This window comes from Indicator indicator, chromosome 2, assembly GCF_027791375.1.
Source record: "Indicator indicator isolate 239-I01 chromosome 2, UM_Iind_1.1, whole genome shotgun sequence".
Classification (NCBI taxonomy): Eukaryota; Metazoa; Chordata; class Aves; order Piciformes; family Indicatoridae; genus Indicator; species Indicator indicator.
The window spans coordinates 31,550,638-31,575,496 of NC_072011.1; the positions used below are offsets into that span (position 1 = coordinate 31,550,638).

The following is a 24,859-nucleotide window of genomic DNA, read 5'->3' on the forward strand; positions in this document are numbered from 1 at the left end:
GAGTCTTTTGGAGATGAGGTGGTACTGGGGAAAGGTGGGGTTGCTGGGCCTTGGTCCATGCTAAGCAGATATAGCAGCTTGCTGCTGGGAGGATTTGTGCAGCTGTTCCCTAATTTGGTTTAGTGTGCTTAAGTTAGATACGCAGAATGTCTTAGGCTGATTGGGAGTACTGGAGTTACTTTTGATAGGAAATAATTCAGACAAGTTAAAGATGTGGAAACTAGAGGCCTAAGTGAGGCTAACTGAATATGTGAAGGTTTTTAGTGCTTTTGACCACTGCCTGCTTGCCCTGCCTCCATATAAGGAGGACTGATGGTTTATCTTAGTTGACTGCCATGCAAATGCCCTCAAGGCAGAAACAGGGCTGATGGCTGTTATTAAGAGTCCTCCCTGTACCTTTATAACCTCCGTCCTTTATTTGTAATGAAGCACTTTATGAGCAGGGTGGTGGGAGGAGGGGTTTGATCTGCCAGAAATAGTCAGAAGGGAACAACTGAATTCAATTTCCTCTTCCATGTCACACCTGGATGCTCAAGGAGACATTAGCAGGGCCTAAACTGCACTGGTGACCAGGTGTCTCAGGAGGCTCACACGAACATTCTGCTTTTGCCCTTGTGAACGTGAGCAGAATTTTGCCTGGGTTGTGCTGAGCTTTCTAAGGAGCCACTTCATGAGATCTGAAGTGAACAGAAAACAATATATTTCTCAATTTCATAATGCAAGTGAAAACAATTGAAAATAATAAAGAAAACCCAAAAACTGCTGCCACACAAAAACATACTTGGATCATTTTATTTTCACTAGGTGTTATTTAGTTCCACCACTTATAATCTTAAGTGTGGCACAGTAGGGAATCTCAGAATGCAACTATGTATTGCCTAACAATGAGACTTAGCTACAGCATCTTGTTAAGTCTTTCTCCTTAACTGGGACAAGACAGCCTGGTGCACATCATTGTGTTGAGACTCAGAAACCATCTAGGGTAGTTACAGTAAAGAGGAACAATATGACACTGATAACTGCAGGGTTTTTTAATTAACAAAAAAAGGAAGAAGGAGAATGTGTGTGTGTGTTTAGACACTATAGTAGAGGAAGGATTTGTTGTAGCCTTCTGGCTTCCAAAGTGGTCACATGTTCCTGTAAATCAGTGTTTCTCAAACTGTGAAAGCATGGCCTCCCTTTTTGCCTCATTTGTCTTTATGCAACTATTAAATTGGCAGCAGCTCAGTTTCTCTGGGGGAGGGAAATCATAGCCCTCTGTAATTACTGGCTACAAGTGTTTATGGACACTGAACTCTGTCCAGCAATTAAAGGCATTAAGCTGCTGCATTCCTAATACAAACACTTCCAGACAATAATAACAGCCCACTTTGCACTTTGCTGTTCTTGAAGATGTTTCCCCAGGGCCATTTTGCAATTCGCAAGGGGGCTGTTGCCTGGAATTTGAGAAACACTGCTGTAAATCAAACAGGAGCATGAGATAATACCTAAGAGCAGCTGTTTATGCAAAGCTGCTTTCTTTGCAAATAAGGTGCACCATATGCTTTGAAAGCTTTCCATGCACTGGATGCTTTCTTTCCTCACACTTGCTTTTGTTACTCTGTGTAGCATGGCTCATTCACACAATGTTTCAATATGGCTGCATGCAGTATATCGACCTGTGATGCTGTGTTGCTATTCAGAGTTGCCACCTGCGTAACATGTTAAGGAAAAATAAAAGAGATTTGCTGTTGGAAAAAAAAAAAAAACAAAACACAACTGATTTAGCTCTGAGGTTACAGTACATTTTGTACTGTCCTTTTATGTATTCATTACTTTTCTTCAAAGTCACCTTTTGCTATATGATATATATCAAATGCCAATTAGTTTGCATGCAATGAGCTGTTTAGTTATGACAGGAAAGAGATGTCTTGTGTGCTTTTCACTGAGCTGTATTCATATTTCCCACTGTATTCATTTGTGATTCCAACTGCTGCAGGGTTTACAAGAACCTGAGATGAAGTGGCACTGTGTGGTTTTTAGGACATCTTCCAATCCTACCCCCACCATGGCCTTCAGCTGAAGAACATCTGCCCCATGGTATTCTTGTGTAGAAGTTAGAAAAATAAACATTTGGAGGTTGTCTGTTACATTTGAAAGAACCTAACCCCATATGCAGCTCCCTGCCCTAACTCTGTTAGTTCTGAGAAGCATGAGGCCCTTGCCCTGGGAATAATCCCTACTGCTCCTCAGACAGGCTTTGCTGAGAAGCAGTGTCCTCCAGGGCCATGTCTTCTTGGCTGGCCCTCCTGCACTCCAGGTTCCGACTCATGAACATGGTGTGGGCTGTACCTTTCTCTCGTTGCAGTCTAGGTTCTCTAGCATCAGTGGCTTCGCAGGTCTCAGTTAGTTGCTGGAAGGAAAGAAAGAAAGAATGAAAAAGTCAACTAGTTCAGGAAATTTCTAAGTAACAGTGGAGCTATTTTTGAAATGACAGTGAATTAGGAATGTCATTCTGTGAAACTGTACAGGATTCTTAACATGCATTATTCACAAGGGACTTCTGAAGAGCTCCTTGTCACACTTCGTGTAATGCATAAATATGAAAGAAAAGCTGACCAGGAGCTAGAAGTTTAGTACCACACATGTACATGTATGGAGAGATGTAAAATAATTTTGACGGAAAAGGACTTCTAGAGGTCATCCAGTCCAAAATGCTGCTCCAAGCAGGGCTGACTTCTTAGAAGTTAAATAGGGTTTCTCTGGGGCTTGCTTTATACACCTGATTTTAAATCCAACTTAGAAAGAGGCCATTTCATCAAAACTGGAAAGCAGTTATCAGTCTAAAAATATTATATGCCGTGTCACCCCATTGTAAGGAATCCATTACTATAAAAGCTTTCCAGAACTATGCTGTGTTAACATTTAAATTAAATGCTTCCTCCTTACCAATTTTGAGCAGATAGGCACCTGGATTCTGAGCCAGGCCTCACCTCATCTCAATTTAATCATGTAGTCTTAGTGTATCATCTAGGCTGTTAATGGTTGGCAGAGAGATACAAGTGTCCCAGGGTAAGATTTCTTCCTAACAGCTATGAGGATGAAATGAACTGCCCTCTCCATTGAATATAGAGGCAATCTACTGAGACTACATGCTGAAAATTTTAGATGTCTTAAAGTTAGATGAGGTGAGTCAGTCCGGCTGAGTTCTTGCCAATTAGGCTATAAACTTGTTGCAGTCACCCTTTATTTATAGTCCATCTCCTTGTGTCACTGCTCTGTAGTGCTGAGGTGAAATTTTCAAAATTCAGGAAAGCAACTGCTGGCAACCAAAGTTAAAGAAATATACTTAAGTACACAATGTAATACCACTGCGTGCACTGAATTTTCTGGAGAAGGTAGATTGAATAGAACTGGGAGCCTACTGCACAGAAGGCTGGAGGTTCTTTCTGTGTATTTTTTTGCTGTTAGAAAATGCTGAATCACAGAGCATGCAGCTTTCCTTTGAGTAATATTTTGTACAGATCTCCTTTGACTAACCCTTTCATCAACAAGATTTTCAGGTCCTGGATTGAATTTCTGGTCAGAGAAAGGGACAGAATAAGGGCACTGTTCAGGGGGAACTGTTCCTCTTTGTACAAATAATTAAGTTCTACATAAGCAAGCAAGGAATGAGCTATGGAGTCTGCTTATGATGGTACTCAACACCTAGGATGCAGAAAATGTTAAGTCCATGGCCTGAATGAAAGGAGGAAGGACTCTGCCCCAGTCTGCAATTTCAGGTGCATACTTAACAGCCAACCTATGAATTACTTACAACACACTCTCTCACACACACTAATATCAAACATTCTTCTTTTCATTGTGATGCAGCAAAATCCCAAACAAGTACCCAAATCCTGACATTGTTTTGGGAAAGAACAGTGAGAAAGAAGGAAGTAAACAGTGGTGAGAACAGTTCAAGAACCTAATAGGACTGCCATTGGTAGTTCATGCTTACTACTGCTGCTTTGGTCTTACCTGAGCTGCTTGACTTGCTGCTCTAGCAGATGGACCCATGGCAATGTTCATACTGCTGGATGACAGGGTGTCACTGGTGTTACCTCCATCTGCAGCTGAGAGCCCAGAAATCACCAAAGCACTTGAAAAACTTCTCTTGCCAAAGAGCAGGCTGAGAGTTGAGCTGGTGGAAGAGGCCAGACTGGACCTGAGCATTGCTGCAGCTCGGTCCTGCACAGTCAGCTGGCCAGCAACAGGAACAGCAGGGGACTGTGAAAACACAGACGTTGCTGAGTTGTGGAAGGACAGCTGACTACTGGAAAGCCTTTGGGCAATTTCATGGGCAGATGTAGATGTTTGAATGAAAGGCTGCCGGCTTTCTACAATTGGTCCAGAGTGACTTGAAGGAGATGGCCTTTGGTTTAAAGCAGTGTGTGCCTGGACAGATTGACTCTTGGATTTCCTCCTGCCTTTAAAAGAAAGATAAATATATTAAAGTAAATATCATCCTTATGAACTCCATGATACTGACAATATCTGTTCTATACACATTACAGCTGGCATATTGCTACTGGTTTTAACAGTGTAAGAATCCCAAGAATAACAGAAATACCAGATTTCTACACCTATGAACCTTTCTGTGTTTCCCACTACAAGGGTTCTGGCTTCTGGTGAGAACAGCTCCAGTGGCTCTGCACTAAGGCAAAAGAGAAGAAAATGAGAAGACACTCCAAGGGAAGTATTCTAGTCACAGGCTCATACCTATTCTGCCATGTACATTTTAACTTGCCCAGTGAATAATAGAGCATAGTGTTGCTCTAAATCCCCTCCTTTTTCACAACCACACTAAAGTAGGGAATGTTGAATATCCACCTTAAACGGCTAAGTGCAAAAACAAACCACAACGACTGGGAGTTAAAACAATGGCACATTCATATGAATTATTCCTGCATACAGGGAACTTGAGAATTTGAGAATTCAACCCAGTGAAAGACTACAGCATTCAAGTCAGAAGATAGTTTTAAAGACTAATACTGAACTATATCTGTGTTCCAAGAGTGGCATTTACGGTGTATTACAGACTGAAAAGATGTGAACACTTTTAGTTGGGCTAAGTCTATTGGAGGTTTGAATGAGACCCACATAAGCTCTCTTGTCGCATTCTGTGAAGCATCTTGATGCAGCCACTGTTGGATACAGAGTAGATTAGAAAAAGTATCCTGACATGCTTAGCCAGTCTTCCTGTACATACACAACTCCCATTTTAAACATTTAAATCAACACCATATGCCATTCGAACAAATAGTTTCTGTATTTCTTACGCTTACATATTTAAATAGGCATATAATGAAAAATAATTCCATGTATTGGCCAGTGAGCCCACCAGCTACCTGCTTGCCCCCAGATACTCTGCAAATGGCATGCAGCAGGCTGGCATGCACCACAGGCCCTTGAAGAATTTACTGTTTCTGCTGACAGGCTCTAACTTATGCAGCAAATACCCAGTCACTGCTTGGGTTTCTTTGCTTTCCAGGAAACTCCAAACATTAACACAAGCTGGCATTTTGGTTTCCTAGCTATAGCCAGTTGATGCCAGAAAATCTGTGGAGAACCATCAACACAGAAATAAATTTTGCTGGCAGGCTTTTCCAGGTTGTTGGTAATATTTTTATTTTATTTCTTTTTCTCAATATCCAAACTATGGAGGGGAGAGAAGCACTGAAATGCCTCCAGATACTGAAATTTTGCAAGCATAAAGGAATATAAATCTCACATTATCTTCTAGAAACATGACTGTTTGCTGAATTCACAAGGGTTCCAGTAACACAGAATTTCATATCCAAACTACTTACATTAGATAGCTGAAACATGCTGTTTTACATCCACAGCCCTACTTTCTGGAGGCTGGTATAATTAGCCCCATTTTTCAGATGCTGAAGCAAAGAGAATTTAAGTAACTTGGCACAGAGTCAGATGGCAGAGCTTGGACCACAACCTAACTGGAGATCTTTAGTTAGCCTAAAATCTAGTTGGTTTGGCAACTGGACGCTTTCACACTCCATTTATAATGTATTTTTAGTTCTACTTTTATATTCCAAACAATAATTATCTTTTTCTTTTTTCCTAAGATGGCATGCAAAGCAGCATTCCCTGTAATATCAGCCCCAAGATTGCTGCTTGAGAGCAACGGGGCAGATGCAGGTGGCTCCTGTGGGCGCCATGCTGCTGGTGCCCTCTGCACCTCAGACATGATTGATGGGGAGGAGGCACACCGCAAAGGGGCTCAGGCCTCGCTGCTGCTCTGGTAGCCATGTGCACATGTGGCCTCCTTAGGGATCCAGGTGCTTCAAACTCCAGAGCTGTGTTTAAGAGCTTTGGTTTCTACCTCTGATGGTTATTTTAATATGTTACTCTCTTCAAATAAGAAGAATGGACTTGAATTAACAACAGTGGGGCTGTGGTGTGTTAGTTTGTACAGTGACTAATGTAGCCAAACATCTGTTTGTGATTTAAACTGCCAAGCTGACCTCTGTCCAAAAGTATTCTATATTCATCCCAAATGCAGTGGTTAAGAGCATCGGACAGGAGACCACCCGCATCTACACATAAATAAATCTGTCCTTGAAAAAACTTAGGAGATCAAGACTGCTCTATAAACTGAAATAAGGACACTTCATGGGAGAACCCTACGCATTTCCAATGCTCCTGATTTTGGTTGCACTTTTATGTAGGTCTTTCATTGCAGACATCGTAGTGCCAAGCTGCAAAATTAAATATGAAATATGAAAACAATTGATACATAGATTTTGAGTCTAGGAGCTGTGATCATCTAGTCTGCTGTGCTATATAGCATGGGCCATAGAAATTCTTGGAATTAGTTCTTACATGGTATTACCTATTATGCATCCAGTATCTCCAGTGGTGAAGAATCCATCTTAACCCTTAGCCATTTGTTTCAAAATTTATTTACTCTCACTGTTGAAAATGTGCACTGGATTAAAATCTGAATTTGTTTAGCTTTGTTATATACAAGTCTACTTGAATCAACTGTCTTGGTCAGCTTTTGTTGACCAGGTAAGAACTCACAGACTATGATAAAAGCGTCTTTTACAATATAATCTTTCACTACAGGATGTATTTCCCAGACTTGTGATCATTTTTGGGGTCTTCTTTAAACTACTTCTGAATTACAAATGTCCTCCTTGAATTAGGGCACTAGGACCGTGTGTGGTAGGAGGCCAACACTGTCCTGAACCAAAGTCAGGTTGACAGATGTGCATTACACAGACCACCCTTTTCATTCTGGTCCTTTAACAGCAGGCACAACCTAAGTTGTTTCCCAGTCCTCTGGTACTGCCTTAGTGTCCCCATAGTAAGATCGAACAAGAGCTTCCTTTTTTACCAGCTCTCTTAAAAACCACCTTGAATGAGTCATTTGGATTTACTCAGTTAAGCATATAGCTTTGATTGCCACTCTTTCACGTTCTTTGTAGCTTTTAGGATGGAGGTGACTACTTTATGATCACATCATAGAAACAAATCATCTACATTTTTCCCAATACAAACCAGACACTTCTTTTCTTATTTCTACTTTATTGGCAACTCTGCTTTTCTATATCATGCTGGATCAAGGCCACTGTTAGGATTCTTTTTGCTTCTAATACTCCTTAATAGTAGGCATCCACAAATTCACTTTCATCCTTTTGTCCCTAATGGTGCTAGCTAGAAACTTCTCCTTGTTCCATTGTCTTGTTAATGCTCTCTCAGGACTGAATACTGATTTGCATTTGCTATTTTCCACTTCCTTGCATTTTTTGTACATTTCTTCATTTTACCACAAAGCCAGGTTGCTTTTCTCAACTAAGTGTGACCTTTTCTCTTGATTGTGGTTTTCTGGGCACCCAATATGTTCCTGCAAATAACTTACAATTAACTTTCATTCCTGTATAGCATGCTCAGGATCATTATTTTACAATTAAGTTTGCCATTCTGATTACTGCAGTGTCAAGTTATGAGTATGCACATGGGGTTCCTCTAACACTAGACTCAATTAAAAGCAGCAGTTATTTTATTCTTACAACACGATTTACATTCAGGGCAATATTTTCTTCAGTCTTGTCCATGATCTTTAATGATAGGTCAAAATAATCTAATGGGAAACAAAACAAGTGTCATACCCCTCAAGTTCTCTGCTTTAATTTATACTGTAATACCACAACTTGTTGAAATGCTGAGTTAATGGGCTTTACATTGCAAGTTTTGATCCCACAGTAATAGGTCTCACAGTGACTCACTGCCAAACTTCATGTGTATTTCCAATGCGACGGATCAGTAGTTCTACCTTGTGAATACATCTAAAGTAGTTTTGAATCCATAACTTAATATGGGAAGGGCTCAGCTGTTAGTAGACAGAATGATTGGCAACATTTAATTTTCTCCTGGTAACTGTGGCATAGACATAAGAAATTATTTCCTATTTGTTTATTCTCCACATGCACTGATGAACAGCCAAACCAATTCCTCAAATCGTCATGGTCCTTCAAAGATAATTAAGATTTCTGTGTACTTTTCCTTCTGCTGTTCCCAGCCAATAAGCCCAGATTCCCTGTGGCACAGGCTCCCTGCATTACACATGTAGACTCTATCCCATCCACATTTCCCGTTCTGGCACTGTTAGTGACACCTCCTACACAAAACTTGACAGTGGAACCTTTGTTGAATCACATTTGTCTTACACTCTCTTAGTTAATACCTGGAACAGTATCAAGAACCTGTTTCCTGTAGGAGAGACAAAGCTCTGTTTTTCTAAAATTATTTTTCCATGGGATATGAGCACACTCCAAAAGCATTTGCCTATGCAGCCCCTCAGGAGAAAACTACAGAAAAAGCCAAGTAAATTGTGCAAATACCTGCATGCTGGTGGACCTCTTGAGATGAACCTTGCAACTGAGGGGTTCCATCTCTGGTGGGCTGTGAGCTACTGCTCTGGCTTGAATTGCCTGAGGAGTTGTTGCTGGATGAAGACCCCCCTCCACTATCCACCTCTTCAACATTACCTCTCTCGTGGTGAGCTGCATGGCAATCTTTCCGCATTCTGTTTGCGGGAACACACACATGGTCAGACATTTATTATGCATGCAAGTCTGTGCCGCCAATGTTAGATGTCCTCAAAACATGTCATTGTAACCTCTCACACCGCTGCAGGTCTTTTGACACTTTATGAGATGACAAGGATGATAATAAGCTTACTTGGAACAAAATTGCATAGGACACAAAACAAACCTTTCCTTGTCTAAGTGGCTTTGGAGCCCTGCAAGACCTTTAGAACTCCTTACCTAATCACAGAATCACAGAATGGTAGGGGTTGGAAGGGACCTCTGGAGATCATCAAGTCCAACCCCCCTGCCAAAGCAGGATCACCTAGGGCAGGCCACCCTCCTCCCAGAGAAGGAGACTAATGTTACAGTGGTCTCTAATGATCAACTTTTCCATGAAGTAACCTAGTAGCAAAGAAGAGGAATGGGCTGGAGGGAGCTCAGTGGGATTAAACTGCATGGTGGGAGACTAGCATATTAGCCATTATATTTAATCATGGCATTTTAGCATAGGTCTTAGAATGCAAACTGGCTCCCATAGTCTCTGCATGGTCCCCTGCCTCTCCTCAGCCACAGAGGTGACAGGGCAGATGGTGGGAATGAAACAAGAGTTATGAGTGAATTATTGCTGTATGAAAAGTGCATGTAGAAATGAGAGATGGAATGTGTTAGATATTGATCATGCACACGTAGGGGAAATCAGAACACTTCGATGGATAGCAAGTACTGTTTTAGATGTGTTGTGGTCAAGAACAAGGATCATCTATACTGCCAAAGCTTTGGAGCATAACCCACCAAAACCCACTAACACATTTAGTCATGTTCTGACTTGTCACTAAGTTTCAGAAATTACACTTTTATTTACAAGGCATAAGTATTAAAATTCCTTGGAATAAGAGAAATGTCTGTAGTGCTGAGTGATTTGATAATGAATCTTGCTGAATATGCAGAAAACTTTGCTTAAAAGCTATGAATGAGTTAATGAATTTTCTTTCTGCTCTATCTGCAGGGCTATTTTATTATATTCTGAGTTATATGCAGTTAATTCTTTACTCATAGGTAGCAGTATGGAAGTGCTTTCTTTCAACAGAAAATACAGTGGAAGCCGGACTGCAGGGTCTCTATCTACATAGCCAAAATTTAACACCTACCTTAACCATTTGGATCTGAACCACTTTTTAATGTTGTCCAAACTGACAGGTCCCCCCCAAATGTTCCTCAGTTGGCTGTGTGTTCCAAGGTATGATGTGGTTAAAGGGGAAACATACATTGGATATCCCAGTGGCTGATCACATGAAGAATTAATTAAGTTCCGCAAGACCTGTTTATTGTTCTGGATGCTCCCTCTCTCTGGGTTACGATTGCGTAAGAAAATCAGTTCCTGCTGCTGCCCAGCCCAGAGTCCTCTGACGCACTCCTTGTTGACCTACAGCCAGGTAAAAAATGTGTGGATCACGTGAAAACATTTCTTACACAAGATGCAGAACTATGCTATCAAGGTAGAAGGGCCATAGCTATGTGTGCAAGCACCTCATGTCTTTGCAGCAACAGGTTTTATGAGCTTTTGCAGCTTATTCACTGGTAAAGCCTGGAATGTTCTTTCAGATACACAAACATACAGGTGCAAAATGGAAGTCAGTTGAAGAGAACTCTTAGCCTCCAGTCCCTACTCTGATAACTAAAATCTGCTTCTCCTTCTGGCCAGATTACTCAGAAATAGTACTAACTACCACAGCCCTAAAGTACCGCAATATTAGAACAACTTTATATGTACCTTGATAACCTTGAAGCTCAAGTAGCTTTTGTGGAGCATAATAACTTTATATTCATCTGCTCCTTCATCTACCACGTGTCTCAGGGTTAGCAGCTCCTCCCTGTTGGAGAGAACAGCACTGCGCCAGGCTGGGTCTCCTTCATGGCAAATCACAACCTTTTCTTCAAAGGACTGGATAGCTTCATACAAAACTGCTGGGTCCTCATACTCATCTGGGCAGGTGAACTGGTCCTGACAGTACAGGAGAAAGTATTCAAAAAGCCAGACATATTTGTGAAAACACACAAAAACAATCACTAATAAACAAACTCCTGTTTTTTTCAAACAGTTGCTGGCTAATTTCCAGGTGACTTCCCGTTTGATACAGCATGTCTTTGGGGAGGTAGAACAATTAGTTTAACAGTAACATAGAAAGGTGCAATTTTTGGTTTACTGCAACCTGGTCTCATCTCATGTCTCTGCTGGACAAAGACGCCCAGAGGTTGCCAGCTTATCCACTTTCCTTTCATGAAGTGGGAAACCATGGGAGGCAGAGCTTTGGGTAAGCCAGAGGGAAATCAAAATCACCTGGGATGTTCCACAGTTCTTGTGGAAATCCTTGTATTTACTCACAAAAAACACCCACCAATAAAAGCACAGACTGGTAATCCATCAGTAGATACCACAATATTGTGTTATTACTTTAGCTGTCACACAGCAACATGGCCAGTGATAACGTTCATAAAATTATTCTGTCAAATTCTCAGATTATTAATTCACAGCAGTTCAATTACAGTCAGAGCAATTCTAAGTATCATGCATGATAAAACCTCATGACACTAAATCATAGCATGCCAGACAAAGAACAAAACCAACTCCAAGCTATACAGGAGTTGACCTGAAGAAATGGAAACAACTTCAGTGGAGGTGTGCCAGATTTTTACAAATGAAAGCAGAATGGGCTCAGAAACAGCCTTACATAATCAAACTGTCATGACACTAACTCTTTCAAACCCTCTTCTCAGCTGTTCCTTTCAACACATGGAAGCATTACATGTGTATTGTCATTCATGAAAGGAGTGATAAATTATCAATTAAGTTAGTCTAATCAACGTATTTCTTCTCAATCCAGAAACTATCTTTATAGTACCTATACAAGCAAAACATATTGTAGCTTGTCAGTTCTGTTCTGATGAAAAATGCAGGATCAAGCTCTGTGATATGAATGTCTTTAAATCACAGAATGACAGAATATTAGAGGTTGGAAGGAACTTCCAGAGATCATTGAGTCCAACCCCACTGCCAAAAGCAGGAACACTTAGGGTAGTCCACACAGCAATGCATCCAGGCAGGTTTTGAAGGTCTCCAGAGAAGGAGACTCCACAACCTCTCTGGGCAGACTGTTCCAGTGCTCCATCACCCTCACTGTGAAGAAGTTTCTCCTCATGTTGAGCTGAAACCTTCCATGTTCAAGTTTGTATCCATTGTTCCTTGTCTTATTACTGCGCACCATCACAAAGAGATTGGCCTCCTCCACTTGACAGCCAGCCCTCAGATATTTATAGACAACAGATCCCCTCTCAGTCTTCTCAAGACTAAACAGCCCCAGGTCTCTCAGTCTCTTCATAGGGGAGATGCTCGAGTCCCCTACTCATCGCTCAAGAACAGCTGAGAAATCTCTGTACCAGCCTTGTCTTGGTGGCAGACCAGGAGATTGGCAGTTTCTTCGGTGTGCAGGTAAAGCTTTTTGCTGCTGAGAAGCTCAGGGAAGCATGGTCCCGAGCCAGTTCAGGTTTGTCTCTCAAGGGAGGCAGGGAGAGGCATGGGCAGAGCTGCAGCCCCTGCAGACTATTTAAACACCCCAGGAGCAAGGTCAATCAACAAGCAATGTGAGTCATTTGGGCATGTCCTGGCAGCCTGTGAAGACAGCCAGTTGTAGAGATCCAGTCATGGCTACAACCAGGCTGAGGACTGTTGTCAGTAGAGCTGTGGGTACCCAGACAGAGGCTCTGCACAGACGTGTAGGTGTCCAGGCTGTGTCTCCTGGCTGTGGAGAGCTCTGGAGCCTGGCACTTGCAGTGGAGGGTGGTGTTCAGTTTGAAAAAGAGGAGGTTGAGGGGAGACCTCATTGCTGTCTACAACTACCTGAAAGGACGTTGTGGAGAGGCTGGTGCTGGTCTCTTCTCCCAGGTAATTAGTGATAGAACAAGAGGGAATGGCCTCAAGCTGCAACTGAGTAGGTTTAGACTGGACATTAGGAAACAATTTTTCACAGAAAGAGTGGTCAGGCATTGGAATGGGCTGCCCAGAGAGGTTGTTGAGTCACCAACCCTGGATGTGTTTAAAGGTCGTTTGGATGTGGTGCTTAGGGATATGGTTAAGTGCTGAACCTTGTAGAGTAGGGTTATCAGTTGGACTTGATGATCCTGAAGGTCTTTTCCAACCTGAACATTTCTGTGATTCTGTGGCTCTCTGTTGGACTCTCTCCAGCAAATCCCTGTCTTTCTAGAACTGGGGAGCCCCAAACTGGACACAGTATTCCAGGTGTGGTCTCACCAGGGCAGAGTAGAGGGAGATAACCTTCCTAGACCTGCTGGACACACTTTTCTTGATGCATCCCAGGATATCATTGGCCGCCTTCGCCACAAGGGCATATTGCTATCCCTTTGAGAACTTGCTGACCACTAGGACTCCAAGGTCTTCCTCCATGGAGCTGCTTTCCAGCAGGACAACCCCTAACCTGTACTGGTGCCTGCTGTTATTCCTCCCCAGATGCAGGACCCTCTACTTGTCCTTACTGAACTTCATGAGGTTGAAGATCAAGTGAATGCAAAATAAAGAAATGCCAAGCTTTTCCATTTTGGTTAAGGAAGTTTCTCTGAATAAGACAACAGGTACTCCGTTTCCCTTTCTTTTTCACTTCCCCCCCCCCCCCCCCCCCCTAGGTTTCCTGTATTTTCCTAACAAAACAGATGCAGTAATACAAATTAAAAATAAACATTAATAAAAGCCCCTACCTGGTGTAGCTTCAGAGACATTCGGATTGCTGGGGCAAGAACCTTATGTAATAGATCCATGTCTGCAAAGACCCACTCATCTTTCGCTGCTATCCGAAAGTCTCCTTTGAACAGTGCATGGAGCCCATAAAGAAAAGAGTCCAAGCTGTAAGAGAAAGCCAGCAGTGACTCTCAGAAATCATTCATGTCTCACCAGGCCAGACCCTTGTCAGCCACTGGCCATATGCTGAGCTGTGCAGTGAGTGACAGCTGGTCCTCCAGCACAGTGTGAATTCCTGCATGGGTACAAATCAGGGGTGGCATTGCATATTTCTAATGAGAAACCATTCCTGGGAGTAGGTTGTTCTCCTTCTGCTTCCTCTGGGAACAAATGGCCATGGAACAGTGTAGCACCTAGAACAAAGGATGTCCTAAGGATGCATGGCTGGGTCACAGGGTGCCTCAGGGCACTGCATCTCTGGGGCTGTGCCAAAGACACCGGGTCAAAGACTGCCAGGTGCTCTGCAATCCCTGTGCGGGCAGCAGAAGCTGCCCCTCATTTGCACGGTTACTGCTTGGCCCTGTAACGCTTAGCAGTTCTCCATGCAAGCTATTTTTTTTCTTTTAAACCCAGCTGTAAAAAATATTTTCAGCGAGTCTGAGACTTTTGCCATGAAACTCAAACCCAGCCACAAACATTAAACCAGATGTACTGAGAAGAATACAAAGTTTCAGGAACCGTTTAGCAAACCAGGTGAGAGCATGAATCAAGTGACAGGCATTTCATGCTGAAACAATGAGCCCTAAAGCAAATACCCAATGGGTTTCTTTTTCACTTAATATAAGAAATGAGATGCCACCAGTTCTGCCTGACCTTGCATGATGGGTTGCCAGGACCTGATGTTTAAGCAGGAGGTAAAAGGTACAAAACCAAGTAGTTAGAAAATGTTTGCATGATGGTTTTGTAAAGAGAAAGAACCAACCTTCAGGTCCAGTCTGAACCCCAAATCATGAGCTTCCCACAGCCACCCGTATAATGCTTTTGTAGCAGGATTGCCATCCTGCTGCTGCTCTAAAGAAGTGGTCTTGAAATTAAGAAAAGCAGAACCATCTGGTAAAAACAGGCATCTCTTGCAAACCCACAGAACATGGTTTCCTCTACCTGCCAAGGTTTTACTCACTCTTACAGCAGCTGATCTTTTCAGACTGTAAAGGCTCTGAAGAGAAGCTGCATTAAGGTGTTAGTGGTTTTCATTACTGCCCAGGCTTTCTACAGAGAATGCATAATCTTTCCACATAACTGAGCCTTCCTAATTATTTCAGGGAAAGAAAAAAGTATTTTCAATTTTTTTTTCTCCTCTGCAAAGGAGGGATAAGAGCTACTGGGAGGCTGCTTGGCCTATCATCAGCTTAGACACATTCTAATTCTGACCTTGGTGCATAGCAGGTTTTAGAAATTAAAATGGAAAGATATCTATGTTGTTACCAGTGAAAGAGCTGGATATCCATTCTCTTCACAAAAGTACTATGTAATACAAATCAACTAATCAGCAGGACCAGGGCCAGTCAGGAAGGCAAGGCTGCTGTACTTAGGCTACTTCCCTCAGTACAGGGAAGCTCTTGTGAATTCTTAAATGATTTGCATTTTTCACTACTAACTTATGTATTAAAACACATCTATGTTAGACAGGCACACGTTTACACTCAGATCTTCAAAACATTCAATCACTGTTTTCAATGTGTCTTCAAGGAGGAGGTCCTAATGCCTACTGACTTTCAAATCAATCATCTCCACAATACAGAAAATGGTAATACAATCCTCAGTTTGTTTCAGGTGGAAAAGACCTTTAAGGTCATGGAGTCTAGCCATTATCTAACTACCAACTCTGATGCTAAACCATGTGACTTAGCACCACACCTCTTTTAAACAAATTGAGGGATGTGGATTCAGCCACTTCCCTGGGCAGCCTATTCCAGTGTTTGAGAACACTTTCAGAAGGAACTTTCTACTAATATCCAATCTAAACCTACCCTGGTGTAATGTGAGGCTATTTCCTCTCATCCTATCACTAGTAATATACCCAAATACTGCTTAAGAGCTAGGAAAGCCCTAGAATATACCAGTGAGGGGAAAAAAACCAAAATGGTGAATGCTGCCAGTGTGGTGAAATACATGACTATCTGTGGTAGTTTTAGGCTGTACCTTTAAAATTTTCCACAGGTCTTGAACAGAAAGTGGTAAAAGTGATTCTGTGACTCTGTGAAAATGTAAATAAATCCCCACTGGGTGTAAAAAGGAAAATAACAATAGTTCTAAACAATCCCATTGGAGGGATATCTACCATAAGAATTAGTTTGGTAAACAATCTTTCTCTCTTTTGGCTTCTTTGCTCTGGGAGACACTAACTTTGTGCTTCTGCTTGACTTTGGCTGCATTGTTTTGGCTAAGTTCTAATAGCCCTCTGCTCTTTTCTCTTGTCCCTTTGTGTCCAGGGGGGTAAGAAGTGGGACAGGGAGTGGGAAGCTATTAGCAGCTCCTCTGGTTTTTGGCCAGGGGGGTTCTTGTGCTGTTTCTAAATTGTAAATACCTGTAAATATTGTATATTTTGTACACGTTTGTTGCATTTCATTGTAGATTGTAGTTTTGCTTGTAAATACAGCTTCACTTGCTTTCAACCTGAGCTGGTCTGGCAAATTTAAGGTTGGGGGGAATTTTTCAACCCACCACACTATTGTCTCCTTTGGAAGGGCTAGAAATCAGGAAGGGTCCTTTCACTTGACCACCCACTAGATACATGCAGCATATAAAGCTGAGTCCTTGAATGGGAAAAAAAAAATCCACATTTCTGTATCTAAATATTCTTCCCAGGATTAAAAAACTTACCCTGAGCTCTGCACCTAATTATGATCTGTAGTATAGTTCTTCCCCACATAACATTTGCTCTGAAAAGTTGGCTGGGCTGAAGGTAGGAAAGAAAACTGCTTTTTACATCATTAGAGGCTCTCAGAGCCAAATCTGAACACCAGAGCAGACAAAGAGTTTGCATTCACATCAGTGTCAGCACACACTAAGGCTGCTGTGAACAGCAGGATCTGCTGAAAGCAGTCCAAGACTAGTACAGCTATGCAAACTGCAGCTGAGCATCAGCAGAGGGAGAGGAGGGAAGCACATACAGCTGTCAGGGTGCCTAGTTAGGAAAGACTCATCCATTTCTCATCTTTCTGCATAATAAGTTCTCTAACCAACATTTTAAAGAACAAATATGACTGCTACAAGGAGCAAAGCAGTGATGGCAGCAGTTGTGAGAGCCTGAGAGGCAATTACTTTATATGTTGTATTTTCCACCAGAGAGGTCTGGAGGAGATTGCTGTATTTACAAAACCATGGACATCTTTTATTCTCCTGCCAAGCATAATGAGGCTTTTGGGTACATTCTGCCTATAACGTGACACTATCTCAAGCCATTACTTCTGTAACACACAGCCCTTAATCCACATAAGATACAGCTGTTGTTATTCTTCTCACTGCTATGCTCTCTTCTGAGGACTAACGAGATTATAAGGAAGCTGTAAAACCAATACCTTTGATCTCAGAACTGACTCAAGGCTGTTGCTGCTTTCTTGGCCCCGTTTTAATACACCTCAATTAGTAATCTGCTGTAGTTATAGGATCATTAAAAATATTTTAAAAACTAGTTAAAGTAAATTCATATGCCAAAGAAACAAGATTAATCAGTAAGAGATATAACTACTATTTCTGGCAACATCTCTAACCCTCTGAGCTAAGAGCCCAAAAAGCTGCTGTCACAACTGTGAGCTATTTTAGAACAAGACTAGTAGGTGTATGGGAGCCATCAGCCCCTCAAATGTGCAGAAAGGAGAGGATTAAGTAGCACCACAAATACCAGAGGGAGTGCAACAGAGCCAGAGTAAATACTCCCTCCTACAGCACTCCTTGCAAGCCCGAAAACAGCAAGAATGAAAACTAATGAACTGGCAAATATGTATTTGTGTGTATTTTGCACACCAAAACCCATCCTCTGTCTGCAGCTCATAGACCTTTCCCCTGGTTACTGTAGATGTATTCCAGGAATAAAGAAGCATACATGCATGTGAGCTGGTCATAGCTCACCTGAATGAAATACTTTCAATGGTAGCCCTTCTAAATTTGGAACTTTAGATGACAGAAGTCATGAACTAAGTCATACTTTTCTCCCCTGCTCTGCTCAGCTCTGGCAGTCATACAGTCTGCTTGAACTCCCACTAACAATGCAGCACCACCAGTGCATTGTGGTGCTATGTTCTGTGCTCTCCACCTCTTTCCCCTTAGATGCTGGGTAGTGCAAGTGGAGGGAAGCAGCAGGGAGAGCCAGCTGCCTCCTTGGGTTTCAGCGTGAGCAGCAGTTACTTCAGGCAGAACTATTCCCTGGAATGACCCTCTGTCCATGCTCAGTGATACCACCCAGAAGGAGCTGAAGGGACCTGAGCATCCAAGCTTAGTAGTGTTGGAAGTATCTAATGAGAGATGTTTCATTTAGAGATTTTTGCATTTTTCCAATTTTGAAATGTACACTAAACATTTATGTATTAGTAGGTCTGGTGATTGAATGGGATCATCAGGTAATTTTTTACAATGCACATCTAAACATATCACTCATATCTGAATAAATGAATTGCAATGTCATGTCATTCCTCAGATTGCATTTTGTGCAGGGTGCCTCATAATGACAGTTTAAAAGAGCACTCACTGATTTGCATAGCAATGTTCTGCCTTTTTAATGAAAACATTTATTGTGTAATCTAGTGTTAATGCTGGGTTTCTACTGACATTTACATGAACAGGTACACTGAATAATTATTTACATACATTATATAAGAGCACAGTGACATTTACTGATTAATAGATTAGGCAAAAATCATGTGTAAATGAGTGCAAATTGGTAGTTTACATACACAGTGTAAACTCAAATCTCAGTTCTGTAGTGCACAGCTCAGTGTAACCTTTGCATTACTGTTTCTGTGCAGCAGTTAGATGACTCTTACTCCTCACAGCACAACAAAGGCTAGACTTAGTCCAGAGAAAGTTTCCTACTACCTGCAGTTACCCTCAAGAATAAAAGATGGACCACAGTGCACAGGATCTTGGCTAGTTTGCTCATGTCGGACATACCTGAAACATTTCATATAAAGAAACATGAGCAGAAAACTACAATGTCTATCTGGCCATTATACCTCAAACTCATCACAAACCCTCCAGCAATGTTGCATACAAGATGCTTCACAGCCAGAATCAATAGAAATTCCTTGGATTAAGTTCAAGACCATTTCTCAATGTCTACCAGAATAATCTGAACAATCCAACTTTTTGCTGTCCAGCATTTCAGTATGACAGAGCATGTGTTAAGAGCTCTGATCTCTTACAAAGTGAACCATCTCCCAACAGCCATACAGGCAAGTACATCACTCTCCTGCACACACCTGTTCTTACACCATTTCTGCAGAAAACTAAAACCCTCTTCAAGATTAGCAGACTTGAAAAGGTCCCAAAAATATTGTGACATCTTTCTAAGAAAAAGAACTATGAAGCATGACCTAAGGAACAACTCCTCTATCTTCTGAGGACCTGAAGTACTCCTACCCCATCTGACTCAGTGCAGACCTGTAACAGCCTGACAACTGGTAGGGAGGACCAGCAATCATGCTCTAAATCACCCTCAGTAAGACCTGCTGTATCTCCATCAAACACAGAGAGAGGGGAGGGAGACCTCCCATTAATGCCTAAAGTTAAACCCTGGGAACGTATTCTGGCCTCAGCAGTGTTGCATGTGTTGGACAATATCTCCCTCACCCTGGCATATTCGTATTGGAGTCTCACTGACTTACTGCTTCTCTGTGTTTAAATGAGTTGTGAAGATCTGTGCAAAGCTGTAAACCCAGTGAGAGCAGCCCTCTGAGCTGAAGTGAATGTAGTGAGAGCAGCCCTCTGAGCTGAAGTGAATGTATTTGGGGGAGGTCGTGATGTCAGGGGGTAGTACACCCACCTTGCTCCTTAGATAATAATTTCTACTAAGCAGTTTTTGTCAATAAAATAAATATACAAGTTCTCTAAGACAAGATTAAATGTGTTTCACCAAGCCAGTGCCGTGTTTGGTAGCTGTAGCAATTTATAACTTGAATTGTGCTACTCATTCCTTTTTTCTCTCAGATCTTATTGACGGTTGACCTGTATTAAAGGGAATTTAACTAGGTGGGTAAGTGACACAGTTTTTCCACTGTGAAACTTTTCTAGGGAAAGCTTTTGTGAAATACCACTGAAAAAGATAGTGATGGAAGCTTCCACATAATCCCTTTTGTGTCACAAAATACATTTCTAAAGTACAATGATTCGATACTGCCCTGGAGCACTTGCTTAATAAAAACAGGAAACCAGGGCTTGATTAAAGATACAGGATTATATAGAACAGATTCAGAAAAACAGGGATAAAGCTGTGCACTGTATATGACTACTGCATTTTTTTGCCTTCCTACAAACCTTTTCTTTCCAAGAAAATAATTTTTGTATTTTTAAATATGGAGTGTCCACTCACCAAAACAGAGGAACTACTTTGGTTCATTGGTAAATTTACAGATTTGAAAAAGACATAGTATAGCTGACTCCTGCAACTTTATTATGAAAATCTTTACTGAAGACCTTGCAAATAATTAACTCAACATTCTTACTTTTCATGTTAAGCTTTAGAAGGTCTCTGTCTTTGCATTAGCTACTAACCATGGAAGCCAATGCAAACAGGTTATTGCACCGTTGTTATTATATCTGTACTAGTCCCAAAACATTGTAATGAAGATTTTAAGATCTAATGGAAAGTACATGCAATGTAATGACAGTTTTAGGAAGCTTTTGTGATATTTTTAGATGACTTTCTAATATCACTGTGACATACCTGCTGCAGGCCCAGATCAAAACCACTTTAATCTTTTCTCCAAAGAAATTAATCATCAATGCACATCAACCTTTCTATCATGTCCCCAAATTCTAAAAGTTAAATCATCAAAAAAATAGGCAGTTCTAGAAATATTAATGACTCCCAAAACATCACACCAATGCACAGAAATGGAGAGGATACTTGACCCAGAATAAAACTATTACAGGAGTAGAATGTGCAAAGGATAGTAGAAAAGAGATGATGAAATCCACTTTAGAAAGCAGAAAGCTGCAGCACACCAGGAAAGAAGCCATGTGGGCCAGAAACATTTTGTGTGACTGACTGAAAGAGGAAGACATAAAACCAAACATTACAAACATCTCAGCAAATAAAAAGCTAGAATGAATATTTAAAAGGACTGTTTTATCTTGTAACAGCAAATGCATTCACTATCACACATGCTGTCTTTGTTTGCTTGTTAGTAAGACAAATTCTCTCTAAGGAGCACATTGGTAGAAGGCTAGCTAGCCTTGCTCACAGTTTTGTATTTACTTAACTTCTTGACTGTTACTAGACTCCTGTGAATACAGGAGTTCAAATAGACCTAATAAAAATAAAAAATTAGGAAAGAAGGTAGACTGTATGAAAATAGATTAATAAAAATGCCTTATCTATAGAACAGTGTAAATGATACTTTATAAACCCCAAACAACTTGGAACTCCTAGTGAAAATTGAATAATCCCTAATGAAAATGTGAGGTGAAAAGCATATTCAGAAACAATTTTAACCAAGCATATTTTAATTTAAAACACTCTCTAGGAAGAAGTGAACGAGTTAGGTAGACTGAGATCAGACAAAGATGTGGTCTCACAAGAAGTGAGGTTCTCTCCTCGTCAGTCACCAGAATGAAGTGGCACAATAAACATGAATACAGCCCTGAGGAATACAGGACGTTTGCAGATTTATTATTATTTAGCTAACTAGATGTTGGATGGCTTAGCAGTTTCTTCCTCTTCTAATGAAAGCCAGCATGCCAGTAACCAGGCCAGGCATGAATGAACAAAAGCAATGACCACCAGTACGCATTCTTTGAATGCGAATTCCTGCTTTGTCCTGTGAAATTAGTATTAGTTATTTATTCAACTACCAAAGTAAAAGATGTCCAGGAATGGCAGAAAAGAAATTATTTTGAGGAGGTAAGAGACCTGACCTTTCATCCAATCTTCTGTTGAGATTCCATACTAATTGGAAAAAGACAAAGAGGTCTTTGCTTTAGGATGAGGAAAAAGAATTCCTAAAAATTACCTGACAGCCATATTGTGTGATGCAGTTCCCAAAGCTCTCCGGCCCAGTATACACAAGGCAAAGGAAAGCGTCACCAGAGGAGAATCCTCATCACTGTCCAGGTGCTATAAAGTTTTAAGAATAGTCTGTTATTCTAAATGCAAATATCTTTAAAAGGACTGCAATACTCTATGACATTCATAAAATATGCATGTAGCTTGACCTACACAAAACCCCCTTTCTTTGCAATTAAACAGAGCAAGAATGGGAGCCATTGCCAGCAGGGGCTTTTGGCAGAATGCAGACTTATGTTATGCACTGGCTAGAAACAAAATATTTCAGTCTCAGGGGGCAAGATCCCAAGGGAGGGGAGCTTTGGTGGCAGTGAGCTTTTTAGTTTGGTCGTTTGTTTTTCTTTTTTTTTTTTCTTTGACATATCTGACATTCTAAACCAGATCAGATTCCTTATTGCTGAGAGGCAATTGCTGCAACTGGGGCACCCAAACCCCTTTTCATGGGACACAGTTCCTACGAAACCCTACTACAGATTCCAGAAATAATTCAGAAATATATTCATGCTTTTACTGAATTCCAATATACATCTAAATTGTATCCCATTGATGACAGTGACCTCACATTTTAAAAAGCAGTCAAAACATTACATTTACATTTCATAGCTCAGGAGAGTTTCTTTTCTGAAATTTTTGCAAAGAAAACCTTACTATCAAGCAGGAGGACAAAAATGAAGCTCCTTTCATGACTGTGAATCTTTAGGAGGATACAGACTATTATTTCAGTCAGTGCACTGAATGCACTCAGTGATTTCCTATAGTTTTCTTTAAAGCTGAAGCCAATTATAACAGAGAATATAATTTCTTCTATAAAATACAATTGGTTTCCAGGGCTATATGTAAAGTGAAGCTTTTTTTACATCTCATCTCTGTGAACTTTACCTCCATATAATCAGTGAATTACAAAAACACAAGCAAAAGATGTAAATAAAAATCTAAATGTGTATGTCTGTGTGCACACTAGTGCAGACGTTTGCTCTTTTAAGTCTAACTGCTAGGTCTGTTGGGCATTCCTAAATCTGCTATTCTATTTGAAAGCCTCAGTCACATAACAAGTGAAAAAATATCATTTAACAATGGGTTTGACTGCACTTTGCAATTCGTTGTGTGCCAGAACTTAAGAGCTGAGACATGCAGATGTGAAAGAAAAGAGATAAAATATTCCCAAGTAGAAGGAGATGATGGGGAAGGCTCAGAGGACAATTCAATGAAAATGGTATCAGTGAAACAATACACAGAGGAACTGGTGGAATGGTATTTAAACTTAGATGCACAAGAAGGAACCAGAGTGGAAAAGAAACACTAAGATTAAATGATGTTATGCCAGCTAAGATCAGTGCTAGCAAATGGGATGTGCACTAAGTGATCCTGAATGAAATATGCAGAGATAACAGTTCATGGTGGCTAGGAAAGATAAGTTTCTCCTTTTTTGCCAATATCAGCAATAATCAGAAAATGAAATCAAGGGAATACACTTGTTTGAAACTGTATTCTCCCTTTGGGCTATTTTGAGTATTTCATGGAAATACAGTAGTGCATTTGCAACAAATGATTGCTGATCATCAGTAATCTTAGTGCCTGAAAGCATGTGACTGCATAGCTGTGAAGCTGCCCTTGACCTTCTGGAGCTGTGAGGTAATTTCACACATCTTTGTGGCACAGCTCAAATTCGAATTACAAGGTGTCAGGGATGAACTGTACTAGCAGTGTTTGTTATGCACTTCCCCACCACTGGAAGGCTGTATCCAAATAGAGGCAAATTTTTGGAAAGGATACACAAACATCTCAAATGTTTGGCAAGGTACCCAGACCCGAGCAACACAGAAAGTAACACTGAAGATGTTCTCTGAAAAGAGCCTGCTACAGCAGTACTTCTGTGAGCACTTCTTATACTCATGCTTTCTAGAAAATTAACAGTGTTACAAGTGTGCACAATAAGGAACTGATTCTGCATTCAAGACTAAGGCTCCCTAAAACTCTACTTTTTCCACACAGGTAGTCTCCAAAATATGGGGCTTTTCCATTCCACAAAACATCTATTTTCTTTTTATGTTAAATCTGACTGCTTAAATGAAATAAATTTTATTGTATTAATCCTAAGTAAGCAAAAGCATAACTATGCATGACTTAACTCCTGTCCTAAAAATTAAAACAACTACAGCAAAAAAAAAAAAAAAATTAAAAAAGCAGCATGCTTACCTCCACCCTTTTTCTAGCACAGAACTGAATCCAGTCCAGATAAACACTGCAGAAACTAGCTCTTGTTATTCCTTGGAGACATGGAACATAATCTTCATCTATGTTAATGTTAAACATTGCAAGGTCACGTTCAATGTAATGCCACTTTGCATAAGGCTGCAGTACCTTTTGGATGGATTCGTCTTTTATCCATTCAAGGACTTTAGGAGAACTTGCTGTAAAGTATATTATACTCTGTTGACAAAATGTTCAAATGTTAGTCCCTCTCTCTCTGATTAATGCAGATATATTTTACACAGAAGAGAATAAATCAAATATGACCACATTAACTACCCATAATGGTACATATGTTTCCCATTTTTCATGGCTTGGCATCATTGCTTCACAAAACTGTTCAAGTTAGAAAGGTGGTAACAACTAGTATCTAAATAGCAAACAACAGAAAGAGAAGTCTTATTTTTAATACCCTTCTGCCCTACAGGAAAATAAATACAAAGAACAGACCATGATAAGAATAGCAAGTTCCAGCATTCAAACGTGCTAATGACTGAATTTGCT

The 24,859-nt window shown here is 40.8% G+C and overlaps 1 protein-coding gene across 1 annotated transcript in view; it reads right to left on the minus strand.

Annotated features, from left to right (window-relative positions):
• Positions 1 to 2,218: 2,218 nt before the first annotated feature.
• Positions 2,219 to 24,859, minus strand: part of PCNX2 (pecanex 2) — a 162,332-nt gene continuing 139,691 nt past the window's right edge. Inside the window, exons 27-34 of the mRNA XM_054393637.1 lie at positions 24,302 to 24,535; positions 22,053 to 22,156; positions 13,845 to 13,989; positions 10,849 to 11,079; positions 10,226 to 10,500; positions 8,889 to 9,073; positions 4,000 to 4,448; positions 2,219 to 2,392 (exon numbers count right to left, since the gene is read on the minus strand). Of these exons, the coding sequence (XP_054249612.1) occupies positions 2,219 to 2,392; positions 4,000 to 4,448; positions 8,889 to 9,073; positions 10,226 to 10,500; positions 10,849 to 11,079; positions 13,845 to 13,989; positions 22,053 to 22,156; positions 24,302 to 24,535 (1,797 nt within the window). The remainder of the gene's footprint in view (positions 2,393 to 3,999; positions 4,449 to 8,888; positions 9,074 to 10,225; positions 10,501 to 10,848; positions 11,080 to 13,844; positions 13,990 to 22,052; positions 22,157 to 24,301; positions 24,536 to 24,859) is intronic.